The 24,188-nt window shown below is 36.8% G+C and overlaps 2 protein-coding genes across 2 annotated transcripts; both read right to left on the bottom strand.

Moving 5' to 3' along the window:
• Nucleotides 1-1,831: 1,831 nt before the first annotated feature.
• On the bottom strand, nt 1,832-2,755 carry LOC118015572 (olfactory receptor 4A15-like). Its single transcript, XM_035012314.1, has one exon. It carries the CDS (start codon nt 2,747-2,749, stop codon nt 1,832-1,834), a length of 918 nt encoding a protein of 305 aa, XP_034868205.1. The 5' UTR covers nt 2,750-2,755.
• Nucleotides 2,756-21,146: 18,391 nt separating this feature from the next.
• Nucleotides 21,147-22,076, bottom strand: LOC118015571 (olfactory receptor 4A47). The gene has a single exon (XM_035012313.1). The coding sequence runs from the start codon at nt 22,074-22,076 to the stop codon at nt 21,147-21,149; it is 930 nt and encodes a 309-aa protein (XP_034868204.1).
• Between the last annotated feature and the right edge of the window lie 2,112 nt (nt 22,077-24,188).

The raw sequence follows: 24,188 nt of genomic DNA, 5'->3' as shown, positions 1-24,188 counted from the left end.
TATTATACAGGATTTAACTCATGAATTTTGGGGGGAACACATATATTGAATCTATAGCAAAATCTAAAAGATGACTTAATTACATAACTTCTGATAAAATCAAATGTTTACTATCATTTAATGAATAGTGTCATTTTGGGGAAGACTTTGAGATGACATAATATATCTCCATGTAATAATAACTGGGATAAAAATTGGGATATAAAGTTTTTCATACACTGTTACTTACCAGCGAAAAGGCTCCATTCCCCATAGCCTGAGCACCTCATGAATCCAGACTAAATAAGGGAGGCAAAATCATGAGTTTCTTTGACCACATGCTTCCTACACTATTAGAGACAGATAATATTTTCTTTCAAACCTCATCCAGAGGGCGCCTGGGTGGTTCAGTTGGTTAAGCGGCTGCCTTCGGCTCAAGTCATGATCCTGGAGTCCCGGGATTGAGTCCCACATCGGGCTCCCTGCTCAGCGAGAAGCCTGCTTCTCCCTCTGACCCTCCCCCCTCTCATGTACTCTCTCTCATTCTCGCTCTCTCAAATAAATAAATAAATCTTTAAAAAAAAAAAAAAAAAAAAAACCTCATCCAGAGAGAGGGAGGCTTATGAAAGAGGTCTCCATTCAAGAAATCTGTATATATTATGGCCTCTTAATTGCCTAATAATCTGCATTGCATTAACAACAGAGGTAAGAATGGCATGCCATGTTATCAACATCTTTCTTAACAATGATATCACCCAAAATATCTGGTGTCAGGTTCTGTATTGCATACTTGAAGCTGATGAATTATGCATTATGGTAATTCCATATATGAAAGGAAGGGCCTAGGTCCCTAAAGAAGGCTATGAAACACTGTAAGCAAGAGTAGAGATGGGGATACTGAAAAACGGCAGAGATATTATCAGATAGTCTAAACTATCAGGGAAGATTAATGGATCATATCAATGATAATATAACACCAAACAAAGCTTCTCCACATGAGGAGATAATAGGATTCCCCACTCAGAAAAATAAGTAAATCTAACTTATATCTACATCTTTTGTTCAGATTTTTTTTCTTCACTTAACTTCTTTATGACTAATATTATAACTTGGAAGGAACATTCCTTTTCAATCCTATATGCTAAACAATGAACAAGATTATATAATTAAATAACTTGCAAATACAAAAATAAGACATATACTTCAAGTATTAATAGGGGTTGCCTTTGTATGGAAGGAGTGAACCAAGTATTTATGTCATATTTCTTAAATTGTTTCTCAGAAATACATAACAAGCACTATTAATTCTGAAAAAGTACAGTTATGTGAGAGAGAAATGTGTGAAAATTGTCCAGTAATGAAAAAAAATGTACAGTATTGACTATAGCATAACTCATCACGTAGAACATAAGCCTATAGTTTCAACAAAGACATTTTATACTCAAAAACTACATACCTATTTTCCTAACAATTTATGAAAATTTTAGAAATCTATTTTGATCATTGGAAGATTTACATCTTTTTTTTTTGAAGATTTTATTTATTTATTTGAGAGAGAGAGAGAATGAGAGAGAGCACATGAGAGGGGGGAGGGTCAGAGGGAGAAGCAGACTCCCTGCCGAGCAGGGAGCCCGATGCAGGACTCGATCCAGGGACTCCAGGATCATGACCTGAGCCGAAGGCAGTCGCTTAACCAACTGAGCCACCCAGGCGCCCTGGAAGATTTACATCTTAAATGCTTTCATCATATGCAAGTTCATTAAACCTGAAGATAAATTTACTACAAATATATAATCCTTTCCTGCATGGAGCAGCTCTTCATTGAAAAAAGGTAACACATTTCTCTTCGGCCTCATTTTCTTCTTCTGGTCCACAGCTTTTTCATGGCATTTTTCATGTCTCCATTTCTCAGCGTATAGATTAGAGGGTTTAACATAGGGGTGATAACTGTGTAAAACACAGTCAAGAATTTATCGATGTGTAAGGTAGAAGGAGGTCTCACATACATAAAAATGCAGGGGACAAAGAAGAGGACCACCACTGTAATGTGGGAGCCACAGGTGGATAAGGCTTTGCGCCTCCCTTCCTGACTATGGGTCTTCAGGGAGTGCAGAATGACCCCATAGGAAATGAGTAAGACTGTAAAGATGACCACACAGATTGCCCCATCATTGGCAACCACAGTGAGGCCAATAACATAGGTGTCAGTGCAGGCAAGTTTTAATAATGGGTACATGTCACAGATGAAGTGGTCGATGACATTGGGACCACAGAAGGGAAGGTTGTAAACAGAGAGAAGTTTAACTACAGCATGCAAAAAACCTCCAGACCAGGCCGACAGCAGCAAGAGAACACACAGCCGTTGATTCATGATTGTCAAATAATGCAACGGTTTGCAGATGGCCACGTAGCGGTCATAGGCCATGACTACCAGGAGTAAAATCTCAGCACCACCAAATAAGTGCCCTATAAAGAGCTGGGACATGCAAGCTTGGAAGGAAATGGTTTTCTTCTCATAGAGTAAGTCTATAATCATATTTGGAGTAACTGTAGTAGAATAAACAGCATCCATAAATGTTAAGTAACCAAGAAAGAAGTACATAGGGGTATCCAGGGTTGGGCTGACCACCACAGTCACCACAATGAGTAAGTTGCCCACCACTGTCACGATGTAGATGATCAAGAACACAACAAATAATATTTTCTGACCTTGGAGGCTCTCAGTGAGCCCCAAGAGGACAAACTCAGTCACATTGTTTCTGTGTTCCATATGTTCTTTTGCATGTCCTTTTTTCACAGTTCAAGACAAAATTAGCTATGAATATAATGATTACTGGTGTCTTCCTGAAATCTAAAACAATCTGTTTATTCATTTACCTAATAGGCATTATAGTTTCTTATGTTCCAGTACTTTTAGAAATTACAAGAATACAGGCTGATTAAAACATGCTCCCTAACCTCAGCAATCTTGCAGACTAATGGAGAGACAAGTCATTGAGACATGTGTGAAAAGGAAACATTATTAAGTAAGTGGGTTGCTACAACCAATTTTCCATATGGAAGCTAGTAAAATTATACATATGGCGAATTCCTCATACAAAATTTTTTAAATGGATTATGGTTAATGGAAACCTAAAACAAGATTTATATTTACTTCCCAGTTAATAAAAGAGATGACTTTCTAACTTCTAGAATAGAATCCTCTTAACTAGTAAGTGAAATCCCAAATTGATATATTTCACAATTTCAAAACATCTTAAGGATTTAAAAAATATATCATAATGTCAATAGATAAAAGTAGATGGGGAAAAGATTTACATTTCAGAGGACATACAGAGTTAATATCAAAATAGACACAGAGCTCTAAGCAATTAAATAAAAGATAAATGAACCAATGGCAATGTGAGTAAATCATATAAACAAGCAATTAAAAAATGGCCAACACACATATGCTATGATACTGAAACTCACCTGTGAACAGAAACATAGGAACTGAAGTAATTGCTTGCTTATGAAAGTGTGACTTTGGATTCTTCAAAATCATTCATTCAAGTCTGTGGATGCTACACCATCCTCTAAACTTTCACAGATCAGCAAACAATGTTCAGAGAACATGTCAACTGAAACCATCTGTAGAGTTAGAAGTATCTTGCCCATCAAAATATCCTTAAACCTCAAACTAGTTTCTAAAAACACTGATGTTAGAGAAAGTATATTTATTCTGTATCTTTATATATGAAAATAGCCAAAAAGAGTGTTACAGAACTGAGCTAATTTCCATATATTCTAGTAACCATAAAGAATCCCTAATAGAGCTGACTATCAGATTCACACAGGAGAACTTTTAAAAGACTGAATTCCAGCACCGTCAACATGTAAAATGTAAAGCCTACTTTGGAGTCTTACATCTGATTACACTTCCTGAGTTACCTGCATGCTGAAACACCATTCAATCCAGGGTTGCAGTCCCTTCTCCCTTCTCTTTTGTGCATTGATGCCATCTCTGTGCACACAGACCAAGAAAACACATGCACCATCACTGGACCTTGAACTGTCTCCGTGTGAACAATGCTTTCCACGTTCGCAGAAAGTTGTATTCATTTCAGTCTTTCAGAAAAAGGTTACCTCTTAAATTGCTGGGATTTTCAAAATGAATACAAAGGTCCTGTAATCTAAACAAGTCTGAATATTGGCTGTGAACAAAGAGACTCAAAATCTTCATTGATGGCAGAATTTGTCACAATAACAAACGAATGATAACCAGCATTTTGAGGTTAAAAAAAAAAAAAAGGAAAAGGTCAAGTGGGCACCTGGGTGGCTTGGTCAGTTAGGTGTCTGCCTTTGGCTCAGTTCATGATCCCAGAGTCCTGGGATCAAGTCCTGCATAGGGCTCCTGGCTCAAAGGGGAGGGGGTTTGATTCTCCCTTTGCCTCTGCCCCTTCCCCCTGCTCGTGCACTCGTTCTCGTTCTCTCTCTCTCTCTCTCCCTCTCTCTCAAATAAATTTAAAAAATCTTTTAAAAAGGTCAACTTTGTGGGAGAGAAAGTTGTGAATTGTTAAAAAAAGTTTATGTGGTTATGTGGTCAGTTATATCGGTCTGTCTTCACAAAGCATAGTTAAACATTGGATTCCCTGTATGGAGAATAATTTCATGTACATACTTCATTATGTTCTGAATCCTTCATTTCGATTCCTTACACCAGTCATTGAACACTGATCCAAACACTCTCCTAGATCAAGACAAAGTGTGTAAACACTTCATCTGCATTTGAAATACGACACAGATTGTTGAGCCATTCAAGTGGTACATCTCCAAGGGTGAGTCTTCCCTAATTAAATTCATTGGGACCTTCATCATAATTTTGAGGGTAGACCTGCATCTCCAGAGATGCCACCAAGATAATCACCATGTACAACAGAACTTGAAGAAACATGTCCTCTGGGGGTCAGAGGGGGAGGACATGGAATCCTCAAAGAAAAACTTGAGAGTGAATCACCAAAAGAGAATTGTCCAGTGTGGACAGAAATAAAATATGTAAAAAATCCCTTCTTTCAAGCATGACTTTCAAAATAGGTAAAGCTATTTCAGTTAGGTTTAAGCAATGTCTTTGCACACAGACACCCAAACTGACTTCCAGAACATCATGAAAGCAAATTTCGTACAATCCATTTAAACGTTGCCTCAAATGTAGATAAGGCAAGATTCTCCCCTAAGGAGAAGAGTCTTAAGTTTGTCACATAGGGGCACACAGGCAAGTTGATAGAACATGTGTTAGTATGGGAGTGGGGAGGGAGAAAACAATGTGGGAGGATTCCACTTACCTCAGAGTGCTCAGAGAATATTCACCAAAATAGACACTACACTTGGCCAGAAAACAAGTTGCAAAGGACTTCAAAGGACTTAAATCATACAGAATATATATAATGAAATTCAACATAAATATAACAGTGTTTCCCAATTATTTACAAATTAAATAACATAAATTCAAATTACCATGGATTAAAGAAGAAATATCAGTGAATAGTTTTTATTTATTTTTATTTTTTAAAGATTTTATTTATTTATTTGTCAGAGAGAGAAAGAGTGCAGCAGGGGGAATGGCAGGCAGAGGGAGAAGTGGCTCCCTGCTGAGCAAGGAACCCAATGAGGGACTAGATCCCAGGACCCTGAGATCATGACCTGAGCCAAAGGCAGATGCCTAACCAACTGAGCCACCCAGACATCCCAGTGAATAGTTTTTAAAATAAAGTTTCAACAGAAAGATAATGAAAGGGATGTGTGTGTGTGTGTGTGTGTGTGTACTGGGTGCAGTTAAAGGAGTGCTTAGAAAGAAATGTATAGCTGTAAATAGAAGTATTAGGAACCAAGAGACATTACATGAAATGAAGTAATAAGCCTCCATCCTAAGAACATTAGAAAAGGAAAAACAAAATAAACCCAGAGAACATTGTAGAATGGAAATATTAAATAAAAGATAGAAACCATGGAAAGAGAAACTAATTGAATAGAAATTGGAATACAAAATAGAATAGAGAAAATATATAAATCCAGGAAGTGGTTCTTTCAAAGATTCATAAAACTGATAAGTTCCCAGCAAAATGGATTAAGAAAAACTAAGAGAAAGAACAAAGGATAAGAATTAAGATTGAAGAGTGCTCCATCACTCCATTCTACTGATCTGAAAATGATAATAAAAGAGCATCATAAATGAATTTATGGTGGCATACATGCCATCTAAGAAAGTGGAGCTCTGTTATGAAAGATACAACCTTCTAAAGAGACACAGAAAAATAATTAAAAACTGGAATAATCTGGGGTGCCTGGCTGGCTCAGTCAGTGGAGAATGTGACTCTTGATCCTGGGGTCATGAGTTCAAGCTTCATGTTAGGTGTAGAGATTACTTAAAAAATAATCATAATATTTTTTAACTGGAATAATCTAATACTGTTAAATAGATAAATTCTTTAAAATCCTTCCCCCAAAAACAAAAATTTCCTTCCCATACACCTTTATCAATGTAAAAATTAATCAATATAAATTAAAAATTAATCAATATAAAAATTAATCAAAACATAGTACCAATCTTACATAAACATGTTCAGAAATAAGGGGAAATTAAAATACACCCTGACTCATTTTAGGCATCCAGCATAACCCTTACACCAGAATGAAACAAGAGCATCACAAGAACAATAATCAGACCAATCTTTTAAAATTTCCCTATTCACAGGCAAAATAATTTCATGCCTAGAAAATCTCAAAGAATCTATAAAAACAGTTACTAGAATTAATTAGTGAGTTTGGTAAGGTCATAGGATACATACATGGTCAAAAAATTTCATCATATATCTATAAACTGACAAAAAACAACTTGAAATTGAAGTGTTTAAATGTGCCATTTAAACTAACAATAAAAATCATGAAATCCTTAGGCATAAAATGCATAAATATATGCTGTAATATGCTTAAACTACAGGGCGCCTGGGTGGCTCAGTTGGTTAAGCGACTGCCTTCGGCTCAGGTCATGATCCTGGAGTCCCGGGATCGAGTCCCGCATCGGGCTCCCTGCTCAGCACGGAGTCTGCTTCTCCCTCTTCCGTTCCCCGCTCTTGTTCTCTCTCTCTCATTCTCTCTCTCAAATAAATAAATAAAATCTTTAAAAAAAAAATATGCTTAAACTACAAAATACTAATGAAAAATGTCAAAGGAAAACTAAATATGTGGAGAGATATACCACAGTCAGGAATTGGAAGACTCATTACTGCTAAAATCTCAAATCTCTTCAAAATGATCTATAGATTCAATGCAAATCTCAACAAAATCCCACTAAGATTTTTTGTGTGTGTAAAAATAAGTTGATTCAAAAACTTATTTATAAAGGTAAAATAACAGGATGCCTGTGTGGCTCAGTTGGTTAAGCATCTGCCTTCGGCTCAGGTCATGATCCCAAGGTTCTGGGATCAAGCCCCATCTCGGGCTCCCTGCTCAGCGGGGAGCCTGCTTCTCCCTCTGCCTGCCGCTCCCCGCTGCTTGTGCTCTCTCTCCCTCTCTCTCTCTCTCTCTCACAAATAGGTAAATAAAATCTTTTTTAAAAAAAGAAAGGTAAAATAATAGAATAGCCAAATTTAATTTTGAAAAGAACAAGTTCAAGAACTTAGATTACCTGGTTTCTAGACTTAATATGTAGTACTGGAGTAAGGGTACATATGTAGGTCAATGAAATCAAATAGTCTAGAGAGAGACCCTCATATTTGATGACTTATGATAAATGTGTAGAGGCAATTCAATAAAGAAATAATAGTCTTTTCAACAAATGGTGCTGTAATAAAAGGATATCTATTTGCAAAGAGTGAACTTTGATCCATGCCTCAAGTCATAAAAGCTAATCCAAAATGGCTCAGAGCTAAAGGTTAAACCTAAAACTATAAAACTTCTCTAATGAGAACATCAGAGATCTTTGTGACCTTGAATTAGGCAAAGATTGCCTAGGTATAACAATAAAAGAATAATCAATTAAAAACGATATATTGAAGTCCATAACACAGAAATTCTGCCCTTTAAAGTATATTTTAAACAAAATGAAAAGATAAGACACAGACTGCAAGAAAATATTTGCAAATTATATATCTGACAAAGGACTTGTTTTCAAAATACATAAAGAACTCTTAACTTTCAATAATAATAAACAACTCAGCATACAATGGTCAAAGGAACTGAACAAACATTTCACCAGAGAAGATACATAAATGGCAAAAAAGCACATGAGAATTGTTCAACATCATTAGCTATTTGGGAAATGCAAATTAAAACTACAACAAGATATCACCACTGACCTATTCAAAGGGCAAAATTAAAACCCTGACAATACCAATTTCTGACAGAGATAGAGAAAACCTAGAAATGTCATTTGCTGCTAGTAATATGCTACACTTTGGAAAACAGTTTAAATAAAAGTGTTTTATGAAATCATACACCTACCATAAAAATCCATCTCTTCCACTCCTCAGAATTTATCCAATTGTAATGGGAACTTATATTCATGCAAAAACCTATACATGAATATTTATAGTAGTTTCACTCATTATTTCAAATATCTGGAAATAACCAAAATATCTCTTGATTGAAAAAGGGATAAATAAACCTCTCATATATCCATAGGGTGGAATAGTATTCAGCAGAGATTTTCGATAAAGATGGCGGAGGAGTAGGGGACCCTATTTCAACTGGTCCCTGGAATTGAGCTGGATACGTACCAGACCACTCTGAGCACCTACGAAACCAGCCTGAGATGTAAGAAGATCTGCATCTCTACAAAGAGAACATCGCAGGCAGTTGGTTTTGAGGTACAAAGCAGGGAGCCATGATTCTGCGGGCAGATATCAGAGGATAAATGGCAGCGGGAGGGTGCCTGGCCATGGGGATCCTACACCACTGGTGAGCGACAGCCTTGCATGCTGGGGATGGGGCACAGACTCGCAGACTGGTAATGGCAGGGAAAGGACTTTAGGGCAGCCCCTGGGGCGGAAACCCGGAGCTGCGTGGTCGTGTGTGGAACTGGGAGTGGCTGGCGGTTTTAGAAGCACAAAGGGCAGAGACGTGCCCCGACCTGGAGGCAGGTCTGGGAGCGCTGCGGAGGGGTGCACAACCCAGGACGCTGCAGTTTATAGCAGCACGGACAGAAATGGAGACAGTGTGGCCTGGAGAGCTCACTGAAGAACAGGAAAGTCACTTTGTTGTGCTGGGAAAACTGGTTATCAATAAGCAGAAGAATGGAATTGGACCTGAGCTATTGGGGAGCTGTTTGCATTCCTCAAAATTCATATTTTCAAATCCTAATGTCCAATGTAATGGTATTAGGAGGTGTGCCTTTGGGAGGCAGAGCCCTCATGAATGAAATGAATGCCCTCATAAAAGAAGCGTATTGGTGAGGACGTAGAAAAGTTGAAACCCTGTATGTTGTTGGTGGGAATGTAAACTGGTGTGACCACTATGAAAAACAGTATGAAAATTCCTAAAATAGTTGAGTATAACTATCCTATGATACAGCAATCCTACATCTAGGTATATATCCAAAGGAAATGATTATCAGTATTTTTAAGAGATATCTGCACCCCCATGTTCATTGAAGTATTATTCACAATAGCCAAGATACAAAAACAACCTGTCTACTGATGATGAATGGACAAAGAAATGGGGCATGTATAAACAATGGAATATTATTCAGTTATAAAAAAGAAAATTCTGCTTTTTGAGACATGGATGAACCTGGAGGACATTAAGTGAAATAAGCCAGATACAGAAAGGCAAATGATCTCATTTATATGTGGAAGCTAAAAAAAATAAAAATAAAAAAAAATAAAAGTCAAATTCATAGAAGCAGAGAAGAGAATGATGATTGCCAGGGAGTGGAGGTTGGGGAAATGTTCAAAAAGCTTTCAACCTTTCCCTGCTGAATGTGATGCTAGTTGTGGATCTGTCATATAGGGCCTTTATTATATTGAGGTACATTCCATCTATGCCCAATTCGTTGAGAGTTTTTTTTTATCATGAAAACATATTGAATTTCTGTGCTACCAATTAATAATCCACAGAGGATTCAGAAAACAATTTCTTTTACTAGAGCATCAAGAGGAACAAAATACTTAAGAAAAAGCTTAAACAAGGAGACAAAAGTCTTCTACACTGAAAAACTACAGTGTTGCTGAAAGATATTCTAGAAGACACAAATAAAAGGGAACTTATATGGTTCATGTTACTAAGTTGTCAGTGCTACCTAAAGTGATAAACAGATTCAATGCAATCCCTAACAAAATCCAAAGAAATGTGTTTTTGTTTTTTTTGTTTTTTGTTTTTCAGAAATAAAAAAATCCATCCTAAAATTCAGGTGGAAATTCAAGACACTCCAAGCAGCCAAAATAACCATGGGGAAACAAACAAACAGTTGGAGGATGTCCTGATTCTAAAACTAACTACAAAGCTATGGTAACCAAAACAGTGTGATATTGGCATAAAGACAAACACAACAATGGAATAAAATACAGATCCTAGAAATAAACCTTTGCCTATGTGCTCAAATGATTTTTAGCAGGTGACAAGGGCATTCATTGGGAAAGGACAGATGATTCAAAAAATAGTACTGTGAAACTAGATATCCACATGCAAATGAATGAAATTGAACCCTTAATAACATACACCATACAAAAAATTGACTCAATATTGATCAGAGACCTAAACTACCACCTGGAACTATGAAACTCTTAGAAGAAAACTTCATAACTTTGGATTTGGTAATGATTTCTTGGGTAGGACACCAAAACCATAGGCAAGAAAAGAAAAAAATACATAAATTGCACTTTATCAAATTTAAGAACTTTTGTACATCAAAGGACACTATCAACAGAGAGAAAAGGCATTCCACAAATGTGAGAAGATATCTGCAATTGATTTATTTGATAATGTGTTTGTATCCAGAATATATAACAAACTTACACATCTCAAAAACACACATACAAAAAAAACCACCATCCTGATTAAAAATAAGCAAAGGACTTCAATAGACATTTCTCCAAAGAAGATATGTGAATGCCCTATAAGCACATGAAAAGATGCTCAATGTCACTAATCATTAAGGAATGCATTTTGGAACCATAATGCAATACTATTTCACATCCAACAGGAGAGCTACGGCCACAAAATGTAAAAATTGTAACACATGTTCAGAAAGATCGGAACAACTCTGCACTGCTGGTGGGAATGTATAATGATGTAGTTACTATGGAAAATGTTATGGTACTTCCTAGAAAATTAAGCAAAAAAATATTATATGATCCACAATCCCACTTTGGGGCATATACACAAAATAATGGCTATCACAGCCTCAAACAGATCTTTCTAGACCCATTTTCATGGCAGTATTATTCACAATAGCCAGAAAGTAGAAGCAGCCAAAGTGTGTACTGACAGATAAATGTACGAACAGAATGAGGGTACATGCACACAATGGATTATTATTCACCCTTAAAAATTAAGGAAATTCTGGCATGTGTTAAAACATACATATCCTACAATGAACTATGCCATATGAAATGAGACAGTCACAAAAAGACAAATATTGTATGATTCCATATACATAGGTACTTAAGGTAGCCAAATTCGTAGGCAGTAAGAAAACAGAATGGTGGCTGCCTAAGGCTCCGAGAGAGGGAATGGGGAATTAATGTTTAATGAGTGTGGAATTTCAGTTTGGGAAGATGAAAAAGCTCTGGAGATGGATGGTGCTGATGCTTGCATTACAAACATCAGTTAACTTAATTAACCATCATGACAACATGAATTAACTCAATGCCACTGAACTATGCACTTACAAATGGTTACAAACATAAGCTGGAGTAGCTGAGATGGCAGCATAGTAGGAGGACCCTAAGTTCACTTTGTCCGTGGAACACATCAAGATAACCTTCAAATCATTCTGAGTACCCAAGAAATTGACCTGAGAACTGACAGAACAAATTGCACAACTAGAGGAAGAGAAGAAGCCACAGAAAGGAAGGTAGGAAATGTGGAGATGTGGTTTGTGGGGAAAGGGATCCCAGATGCTGCGGAGGGGAGGGAGTACTGGTTGCAGAGAATGGTGAGAGAGAATGGAGCACACAGGGATATACATAAGGAGAACATTTCCCCAAAGCCATTGGTAGGGAAAATGAGAGGGGCTGATTTTTGTAAGTTTTTGCAACCAATGGGCCTCAAACACTGGAGTTTTAGAGGTCCCTGGGCATGGCTAGGACAGAGACCTGAGGAAGTTGCCCTACTCCTGGAGAAGAGGCAGGCAGGTAACCAGGCCAGACAGCACAATCTGAGGATCACCTAAGGTGCATGGGGAGAGATTGTTTTTACTTTTTAGTGCACATCTCTGAGATGTTGCATTGGTTTTCTGGGGACAAAAGATTCAGCAGGCTCCATTTCCTTTCTCCACCCATTAGCATAGGCACAGAGACACCTGCTGGGAGTGGCTAACCTGGACACTGGCTCTTTAGCCTGCTTTTCTCCAAATACCATGCCCCTGCACTCTGTCAAAATTGCCCTTCTGGCTCAAACCTGCAAGAGTCCCAGCACAGCAAGACCATCCTCCAGAAGACCAGGGCAGGTTCCTGCCACACTGAGTCCTAAAAGTTTAGAGTTTTAAAAGTCAGCAGGCTTGGCTGGGTTAGTGCCCAAGGTGCACTGCGCTGCTCCAGGCAGGCAAGCAACCCAGAGACAGTGTGAAATCAGAGATCTAGAAAACACTGGGACACATGAAGGAAAATTATTTACTCCTCTGAAAGTGCTTTCGTGAGAGCAGCAAGCATGGACTCCCCTCTCTGGGGACAAAGAGCTTGCTAGTGCCATTTCCCTCCCCCACCCCTCAGCATAGACCAGCTTCGGTAAACAGCACATTGTCAACACTGGCTACCTAAACTGCTTACACCAAGTATCTTCCCCCTGTACTCTACCGGTAATGCTTTTCTTGGGCAAGGGTACCTAAGAACTAGAGCAGCAGGTCCCTTCCCCAGAAGACCACCAGAAACCCCTGCATTCACCATGTCTACTGACCATAGAGTCCTTCAAAGCTTCACTTCTAGTGGAAATATCATCAGGTCTCCTTTAACAAGCAGACCAGAGCATACTTAGTTAAAACTTGCCACACTCTGCCCAAGGACCAAACAATCCCCTCTGCAGGCAAACAGAACCTTTGCATGCAATTGACCTAAGCAACAGAGCAGCCCAAACACAGTAGCAAAGTACATGCAGCACACACCAGACACTTCCTGAAGCACCAGACCCTGGACATTATATGATCTCTTCTACATAAAACCATTACTCTCAGGAACAGGAAACATAACAGACTTTCCTAACACACAGAAGAAGCAGAGATCTAGTCAAAATGCCAAGATGGAGGAATTCATCCCAAAAGAAAGAACAAGAAAAGGTCATGGTCAAGTATCTAATCAAAACATATATAAGTAATAAGCCTGATGCAGACTTTAAAGCAATAAGCATAAGGATACTAGCTGGGATTGGAGAAAAGCAGAGAAGACATCAGGGAGACCCTTACTACAGGATAAAAGAGCTAATTAATCATCAGGCTGAAATGAATAATGCAATAACTGAGATTCACAACTGACTGGATATAATGACCACAAGAATGGAAGAAGCAGAGACATGAAAAAATGATATAGAAGACAGAATTATGGAAAATAATGAAACTGAATAAAAGAAAAAGGTTTGAATCATGAAAGTAGACAGGGAATTCAGTGACTCCATCAAACATAACATTTGTACAATATGAGTCCCAGAAGAAGAAGAGAAAGAAAAGGTAACAGAAGGTTTATTTGAGGAGATTGTAGCTGAAAAGTTTCTTAATCTGGGGAAAGAAACAGATAACCAAATTCAGAAGACACAGAGAACTTCCATCTAAATCAATAAAAGCAGGCCAAAACCAAGATATTGTAGTTAAATTTGCAAAATATAGAGATAAAGAATAATCCTAAAAGCAACAAGACAAAAGAAGTCCCTAACTTATAAGGGAAGAGAAATAAGGTTAACAGCATATCCCTCCACAGAAGGTTGGCAAGACAGAAGGGAGAGAAATGATATATTCAACATGATGAATGGGGAAAATCCACAGCCACAAATACTCTAACCAGCTAGGAAATCATTCAAAACAGAAGAAGAGATCAAGAGTTTCCCAGACAAAGACCAAAGGTGTTGTTTCATTGAGATAAGTATATAACAGTTTCCTTATACTTCTACCCATATATTTGAAGACACTCTATACTTCATAATTTAGTTGAAAGATACATTCTACACAATACTGTTTCATTGAGTTAAGTATATGGCACTTTCTATACATTTCCACTGATACTTATGGAAATGCTTCTAACTTAATTAAGGAAAATGTTGATAGAAAGATGCATTCTATGTTGAAAAAAGAAAACCAAAGCTGGAGGCACCACAATTCCTCACTTCAAGCTGTATTACAAAGCTGGAATCATCAAGACAGTATGAACTGGCACAAAAACAGATACATTGATCAATGGAACAGAATAGAGAACCCAGAAATGGACCCTCAACTCTATGGTCAACTAATCTTGGACAAAGCAGGAAAGAATATCCAAGGGAAAAAAGACAGTCCCTTCAACAAATACTGTTGGGAAAATTGGACAGCCACATGCAGAAGAATGAAACTGGACCACTTTATTACACCATACACAAAAGTAGACTCAAAATGGAAGAAAGACCTAAATGTGAGACAGGAATTCATCAAAATCCTAGAGGGGAACATGGGCAGCAACCTCCTTGACCCCCACTGCAGCAGCTTCATACTAGACATGTCTCTAAAGGCAAGATAAAAAAACAAAACAAAACAAAAAAGCAAAAGTGAACCATTGGGACTTCATCAAGATAAAAACCATCTGCAAGCAAAAGAAACAGTCAACAAAACTAAATGACAACCTACAGAATGGGAGAAGATACTGGCAAATGTCTTATCAGATAAAGGGCTAGGATCCAAAACCTATAAAGAACTTACCAAACTTAACATCCAAGAAACAAAAACTCTGGTCAGGAAATGGGCAGAACACATGAAAAGACATTTCTCCCAAGAAGATATACAAATGGCCACCAAACACATGAAAAAAAAAATGCTCAATATCATTTGGCATCAGGGAAATACAAATCAAAATCATAATGAGGTACCAACTCACACCTGTCAGAATGCTTAAAATTAACAATTCAGGAAACAACAGATGTTGGTGAGGATGCAGAGAAAGGGGAACCCTCTTACAATGTTGGTGGGAATGCAAACTGGTGCAGCCACTCTGAAAAACAGTGTGGAGATTCCTCAGAAATGTAAAAATAGAACTACCCTATGACCCAGCAATTTTACCACTAGGTATTTATCCAAAGGATACAAACATAGTGATTCAAAGGGGTACATGAACCCCAATGTTTATAGCAGCATTATCAACAATAGCCAAACTATGGAAAGAGCCCTGATGTCCATCGACTGATGAATGATACAGAGGATGTGGTATATATATAAAATAGAATATCGCTCAGTGACCAAAAAGAATGAAATCTTGCAATTTGCAATAACATGGATGGAGCTAGCTATGCTAAGTGAAATAAGTCAGAGAAAGACAAATACCATTTGATTTAACTCATAGGTGGAATTTAAGAAACAAATCAGATGAACATATGGGAAGGAGGTATTATCCAAAGGATACAAACATAGTGATTCAAAGGGGTACATGAACCCCAATGTTTATAGCAGCATTATCAACAACACAACTTACACAACTCAATGCCAAAAAAAACAAATAATCCAAATAAAAATAGGCAAAAGACATGAACAGACATTTCTCCAAAGAAGACATACAGATGGCCAACAGACACATTGGAAAGATGCTTAACATCACTCATCATCAGAGAAAATGTAAATCAAAAATACAGGGAGATATCACCTCACACCTGTCAGAATGGCTAAAATCAAAACACAAGAAACAAGTGTTGGCGAGGATGTGGAGAAAAGGGAACTGTTGGTGGGAATGCAAATGGGTACAGCGACTGTGGAAAACAGTATGGAGGCTCCTCAAACAATTAAAAATAGAATTGCCATATGATCCAGTACTTCCACTACTGGGTATTCACCCAAAGAATATGAAAACACAATTTTTTAAAAAGATTTATTTATTTATTTTAGAGAGAGACAGAGAGAGAGTTAATGAGAGAGAGCATGAGCTGGGGGAGAGGGAGAAGCAGGCTCCCTGATGACCAGGGAGCCTGACCCAAGGCTCGATCCCAGGACCCTGGGATCATGACCTGAGCCAAAGGCAGTTGCTTAACTGACTGAACCACCCAGGCACCCTAGTGAACACACTAATTTGAAAAGATATATGTACCCCTATGTTTATTGCAGCATTATTTATAATACCCATATTATGGAAGCGTCCATTGACTGATGAATGGATAAAGATGTGGTATATGTATATGTACAGTGGAATATTATTCAGCCATAAAAAATGAAATCTTGCCATTTGAAACAACACAGATCTAGACAGTATAATGCTAAGTGAAATAAGGCAGAGAAAGACAAATACCATATGATTTAACTCATGTGGAATTTACTGAAAGAAAACAAATGAGCAATGGGGGAAAAAAGAGATAAACAAAACAGACTTTAAACATAGAGAATTGGTGGTTACCAAAGGGGAGGTGGGCAGGGTGATGGGTGAAATAGATGAAGGAGATCCAGAGTACACTTATCGTGATGAGCACTGAGTATTGTATAGAATTGTTGAACCACTATACTGTACACCTGAGACTAATATAACACTGTATGTTAATTATACTGGAATTTTAAAAAATAGGAAAAATTTAAATAGGAAGTTAAATTTAAAATTTTAAATAGGAAAAAAAATTTTTAGAGTGCCACAAGAAAGAACTAAGGTGATTTCACTAATAGGTTCATGTGGTGAATACAAATTATAGAATAGCTAGAGTATATGCAAAGATCACTGGCTTCAGATACACCAGCGTAATTTGTCTAAAAGTAGATATGTCATCCAAGAACAAAACTAGTAAATTAAAATCTCCAGAGCTGTATTCTGACAGTCTGGATTTTACAAAAAATCTAACTAAGTCTCACAGTACATTGAACTTTGACAACCAATTAGACAATATATAAATCTAAATAGGATATTTTTACAATGATAAAAAGTTTGTCCCTGGACCTTTCCTTACAATGTCTATATGTCAAAATAAACATACTTTGGACAAATAGTGCTCATGTTCCTCTGTAACATAGAAATTATCTTTTTTCTGTTCCATTCAATAGACAAATTTATCTTATAAAGTTATAGATATCTCTCAAACTTACCATTTTTACCCTAGAACTTCCTCATGGCATTTTTCATCTCCCAATTTCTGAGTGTACAGGTTTAAGTTTAATAAAGGAGGTCCCATGCTATACAACACAGCCACAGCCTGATCAGTGGAGAAGGTGGTGATTGGGTGCAAATATATAAATATTCAGGACACAATACTAAGACCACCACAGTGATGTGAGAAACATAGGAGGACACAGCTTTGTGTCTCCTCTCCAAGCTACAGGCCCTAAGGGAGCATATGAAGGCCAGCTAGGAGACCATCAAGAGGAAAATGTTCACAGGCAGATGAATGCACTGTTGACAGCAACAAAGAGACCAAGTGTATGAGTGTCCATGCATATGAGTTTCACCCAAAGATTTACATCATGCACGAATGGTCTATGACAGTGGAGCCACACACAGGCACCCACACTGTGAAAAGGACCTGAATGGTTGCAAGGACAAAGCCTCTAATACATGCCACCTGAAAGAGGAAGCCATATCCCTGTCACTCGTGATGATTTCATAATACAGGGCTTCACAGATGGCCACACGGATGCTCAGCAAAGACATAAGTCACACACTTCCTGAAAGAGATGGTTTTTCTTACAGCAAAAGTGCCAAGAAGCATTTCAGGGGTCATGGATGAAGAACAGCAGATATCTAGAAGGGATGAGTCACAGGCAGAAAAATGGAAGCAGTACCCAAGGTCATGAAAGATGACTTGTTGAATGAAAAGACCTGCTCATGGATAACAGTTCTCAGTCCTGGAAAGCAGTAAACTCTTCCTAAATAAATCTCCTTAAATTGAATATTCTTGAACATAATAACTGACTTTGTTTTGTAACTAAACTCACTTTAACTTAATTGTCAACTTATTTTAATGTTAAACATTTATCTTATTTACATGTAAACTTATTATTTTAAACTTGAATTTGAAACATCAATATGTAAGACTAGGTATAAATCTGAAAAAGAACAGAAATGAGAGACCACTAGTCTCATCGCATATCAATATGTGCTATATATCGAAACATATATTTATGTCAATTGGGACACGAATAAAGAGATCAATAAAACAGAATAGTCCTGAATTGGATCCAAATACAAATGGGACATTAGAATATAATAGTCAGGATTTCAAGTCAATGGTAAAAAAATAATTATGCAACTATAAAAAAAAACAACTAAAATTTAGAAAAACAAAATTCAATCCCTGTTTAATTCCTATATCAAAATAAATTCTCAATGAATCAACAGTTTTAATATAAGACCAAAAAAAGTACTTAACAATTAAGCGCTAAAAATAGCTGAAGAATATTTTGGTATGAATGAAGTGAGGAAAGTCTTTTTAAACAAGATACAAAAGAAAAAAATTAAATATAAAATGTAAGAAAAATTGTTTACATGCCAAAGGATGTAAAAAAGTTAGTATAGTATAAAAAAGTTAAAAATATCACATATACATAGGATAAAAATTTAAAAATACCTCAAGCCAGAAAAATAATAATTATATATACAATAGTAGAAGAGATCATTTCTTTTTTTTTTTTTTTAAGATTTTATTTATTTATTTGAGAGAGAGAGAATGAGAGAGAACACATGAGAGGAGGGAGGGTCAGAGGGAGAAGCAGACTCCCTGCCGAGCAGGGAACCCGATGTGGGACTCAATCCAGGGACTCCAGGATCATGACCTGAGCTGAAGGCAGTCGCTTAACCAACTGAGCCACCCAGGCGCCTGAGAAGAGATCATTTCTTTAGTATATAAATGACTCATAAAAATCAGCATGGGAAAGGTCAACAATTGAGTGAAATAGACTTTGATAGATAATCCACAGAAGAAGAAATACAAATCATGTTAAATATATGAGAAGGTGCTCAAACTCAATTATATGAAAAGGATTTGGGGGGAAAAAAAGGATTTTGGTTAAAGTATAAAAATGAAATAAAATAATTTTAATCAGATTGTTCCATGCTTTAAATATTTATTAGGTACAGGTTGTTGAGAATGTGGACAGAAGGCCTCTCAGACTGTGAGCAGCAGTGTAGCTGTAAGTACCACCTCAAGGATGACAGTTTGGCAATAACTATGAATATCAACATTTAACTATCAGACCATTGATTGACTCAAATACATATATCAACAACTCCACTCCTGGAAACTCATCTTTGCACATATTCAAAAACATGTATTTATTGCAAAATTCTTTGTCATACAGAAAGTTTAGGAACAATCCAAAGAGAAATGCATACATTAATTTTAGTATATATTTATAAGGGAGTATTACCTAGTACAAGAAAAACTAAGAGATCTGTATAGACTGGTATGGAATGTCTTCAATGTTGCAGATGATGTCACTTATACATAAAATCTAAAAAACAAACAGAAACAAAAACAGACTCAAATACAGAGAACAAACTGATGATTGGAAGAGGGGAGGGGCTGCGGGGACTGGCAAAATAGATGAAGGTGATTAAGAGGTACAAACTTCCAGTTATAAAATATTCAAGTCAAAGGGTATAGTGCAGCATAGGAAATATAGTAAATACCACCGTAATACCTTTGTATGGTGACAGATGGTGACTATACTTATCATGGTGAGCATTTTGTCATGTCTATAATTGTCAGCACCAAGTTGCACACCTGAACCTAAGACAGTATGTCAAGTATACTTCAATTAAAAATGAAAATAAAGGGGCACCTGGGTGGCTCAGTTGGTTAAGCGACTGCCTTCGGCTCAGGTCATGATCCTGGAGTCCCAGGACCGAGTCCCGCATCAGGCTCCCTGCTCAACAGGGAGTCTGCTTCTCTCTCTGACCCTCCCCCATCTCATGTTCTCTGTCTCTCATTCTCTCTCTTGCAAATACATAAAATCTTTAAAAAAAAAAAAAGAAAAGAAAAAATATACAAAAACTATGCTAAAATTAAAAGTGTATTTAAGAAAGATGTTGCATGGACAATAAGCAGGGCACATGATGTAATGAGCACTGGGTATTCCCAATGAAAAACCGAACTCTGCATCTGAAATTAATGATACATTATATGTTAATTAATTGAACTTAAAATAAAATAAACATTTTTAAAGATGTTGCATAGTAAAAGCAAACATCTACATAAGCAGAAAAAACACACATATACGTATTTAAATGCACATGCATTTGTAAAGATTATTACCTCATAAATCTTAAGAAACCGATGAAGTGACTGCAAGAGGACTAGAGATCACGCTGAGAGATAAGTAGGAAACTTATGCTGCACCTTATCCTATTTTGTAAGGTTTTCATTTTTGCTATTATTACCTATTACACTTCCAACTTTTCTTATATAAGGCAACTGAAATTTAACAAGGAAGACATTCTATACATGATTGAATATTTTAAATAGTATAATAAAATGATTAAATGACAAGAATCTAATTAAAAATAATACCATGTCTCAGAAAAAATGTAAAAGATAAATGCACAAATTGATTAAAATTTAGTGTAATCATATAAAAATTTCCTCACTAATGCATTACCTATTATGGATTCTTTGCTATAAAGGCATTATACCAATCTAAGTGAAGTGATACACAAGACATTATAGATCTTATATTCTAGCAGGGAGGAAAACTTATTACAGTACAATCATCTTGTCCATTCTTAATTATAATTACCAGAAATTCTTTGACGAAAGGAAAGTCAGAATCAGATTTAAGACTTCTGCATTCTAAGGAAATGAACCCTAATGCCAAATGACTCTCTTTGTGGTGGAAGATGTGCTCATTTACTACAAGATATGATGTTTCTTCCCCAGAGCTTCTTCATAGCATTTGTTATCTCAGAATTTCTCAGAGTGTAGATCAGTGGGTTCAGCATTGGCGTTATGACTGTATAAAACACACTCAATGATTTGTCAATGGAGAAGGTCTTAGCAGGTCTTACATACATGAAAATACATGGAACAAAGAAGAAGACCACCACAGTGATGTGGGAACCACAGGTCTGGAGGGCTTTCCACCTCCCTTCTGGACTAAGGTTCTTTAGAGAGTGCAAGATGACACCATAAGAGATGAGCAAGAGCACAAACACAATAGTGCAGATCAGTCCTCCATTGGCTGCAACTAAGAGGCCAATGACATGGGTGTCTGTACAGACCAATTTCAATAAGGGGTACATATCACAGAAAAAATGATCAATGACATTGGGACCACAGAATGGGAGCCCATAAATAATACTAACTTGAATTACTGAATGGAGAAAACCTCCAACCAAGGACATTGCCAGCAGCACAACACATACCCACTGCCTCATGATCACCAAATAATGCAAGGGCTTGCAGATGGCCACATAGCGGTCATAGGCCATCACTAGCAGAAGAAAGACCTCTGATCCACCAAAAAAGTGCTCTGTAAATAGCTGGGTCATACAAGATTGGAAGGATATGATATTTTCCCCAAAGAACAAATTTGAAATCAGTTCAGGAGAAATAGATGATGAATAAATGACATCCATAAATGATAAGCTAGCAAGAAAAAAGTACATTGGCGAGCCCAGGGTCTTACTGACAGAAACAGTCACCACGATGAGTAGGTTGCCCACCATGGTCAAAATATAGAAGAGCAAGAACATAACAAAAAGTACTTTCTGCTCCTTTGGATTCTGTGTGAGGCCCAAGAGGACAAAGTCAGTAACATTGTTCTTTGTTTCCATTTCCTTGGCTCTGTCTATTCCTTATAGGTGCTGACCTAAGTTATTAGAAACAGTTTACCTTTAAAACAAAGGGAAAAAACTTTTAATACATTATAAGCTCATTTTTTTATTTATTCAATAAAAAATGGACATGGAAAATCTATTTGTGTCAAACCTTTCACAATTGGTATCACCCAGTTGAATACAACATGGTTTCTTCCCCTCAGTGATTTCATATATAGGGTCAGACCATTACACACCAATTTCATAAGTGTCACTATAGGTATATTCATGCAGACTACGAGTTCCCTGTGCCAGAACACATAAATCAACATGGACTCTGGGAAGGCTTCCTAGAGAAAGCAGTACTTTAGCTGAGTTTTAAAGGAGAAGTGAAAGAACAAGAGAGGATGGAAAGGGGACTCCATGAAAGATGCACCATGTATAAAGTCATGCATAAAGTGTAATTCCTAAGTGAAGAATCACTTAAGGTAATTTACATATTCAAAGTGGGAGAACAATGTATGAATGGCTTTCTGTATACAACTACCTAAATGACATTTCCAAATGGGTATCAATTAAGCATTTATTAAGATAAGTTTTTAATTTTCCACAACAAACCTATTCCTTCCTAAATGACCTCCATCTCATTACACAGTACAAAATATTTTGATGAGAGGAAATGCTGCAAGAACATCTATTATTTGTCATGCACAACTATATATATATCACATATTTCCACATTGTGTGTATGTGTAATATATGTACACCTATATATATATATTTATATATCTACATCTATATATGCACACATATATAGAATCACATTTAATGTACAATGTCTTATCTTTACTGTAGCAAGTACTGTTACCCCACTTTATAGTTGAAGAAACAGGCTTAGAACACTTAATTTTCTCAAAGTCATACACCCTTCAGTGACAGAGATGGAATTAAAAACTAACTTTGATTGACTTCAAATCTCTTGTGATTCCAAAGAACTTTTCAACCTTTCAATACTTATAAACTCAAGTTTATAAGAATTTCCTGCATAATAAAATAATTCACACAATTGAAAAACCTGGCTTCCACCATTAACCCTCATAGGCTTACTTTTTGAAGACTTGTTCGCAGTCAGCAAGAGGACTTTTTAACTAACTCATAAAGACCTGGAAATGTCTCTTCCATCCAGTATCACCACTGAGGACAAAAAGCTGCATTAGTACTTCAAGATATATTTGACTTCACATGACTGTGTCTGTCCATTTTCCACACAGAGTCCTCTAAGTAATTCGGAAAATTGTTATTATTTGATTGTAGACTATTTAAAAGGAATTCCACGATGCAAACAGAAAAAAATTTTCCACATTAGGGTAATTTATCAAGGCAGGCAAACCTATGTAACCTAAGAAGTCAATAACAAGCTCTTTTAAAAAGGCAATTGTTCCGTAGAAACTAACTTCTTTTCTAGTACCTTCAAAAAAAAAAAAAAAAACCTACCATTCCCATTTTGGGGCCATCTCATTCTGTTAGTATGGCAAAATTAATTGTACTGAGATCTTGAGAGGACATGTGTGAAATGTCCTCCTGAAAGAGTTGTAACAGTCCTGAAGAGAACAGCAACTTCTCCTCCGTAAAGACAAATATCACAGGTCATTTTTCACCTTCTAACCAGATATATCATTGAGTCATGCAATTGGGAGTATGTCCAAGACTGACTCCTGCTTTATTCTATTCACTGTGATTTTCCACCAAATTTTAAAAATTTAAAAGAACATCTATATGTAAGGATACTTTTAGACCTATTACCTTATGGAGAGGTTGGACAAGAAGCATGGTGAACTATACAGTCCCAGAGAAAAGAAACCAGAACAGAATATGCAAGAATGGTGGGATAACTACCAAAGGGGTAACATATATGTAGTAGGAATACCAGAAAAAGAAGAAAAAGTAAAAAGAACAAAAGCCCTATTTGAAGCAATATGACTTAGAATTTTCCCCCAAATTAATGTCGAAAACCAAGCCTCTGGAAGCTCAGAGAATACTTCATAAGATAAATGCCAAACAAACAAAACACCATATAGAAGTATGTCATATTCAAACTTCAGAAAATCAAAGATAAATTTTTAAATCTTG

The sequence above is a fragment of the Mirounga leonina genome, unplaced genomic scaffold (genome assembly GCF_011800145.1).
Source record: "Mirounga leonina isolate KUSES-001 unplaced genomic scaffold, KU_Mleo_1.0 Mir_166, whole genome shotgun sequence".
Classification (NCBI taxonomy): Eukaryota; Metazoa; Chordata; class Mammalia; order Carnivora; family Phocidae; genus Mirounga; species Mirounga leonina.
This window is presented reverse-complemented; position numbering and strand designations above follow the sequence as displayed.

What these genes read in the sequence shown, in the direction of transcription:
- LOC118015572 (XM_035012314.1), bottom strand. Translation starts at nt 2,749, where the DNA reads ATGGAACACAGAAACAATGTGACTGAGTTTGTCCTCTTGGGGCTCACT.
- LOC118015571 (XM_035012313.1), bottom strand. Translation starts at nt 22,076, where the DNA reads ATGGAAACAAAGAACAATGTTACTGACTTTGTCCTCTTGGGCCTCACA.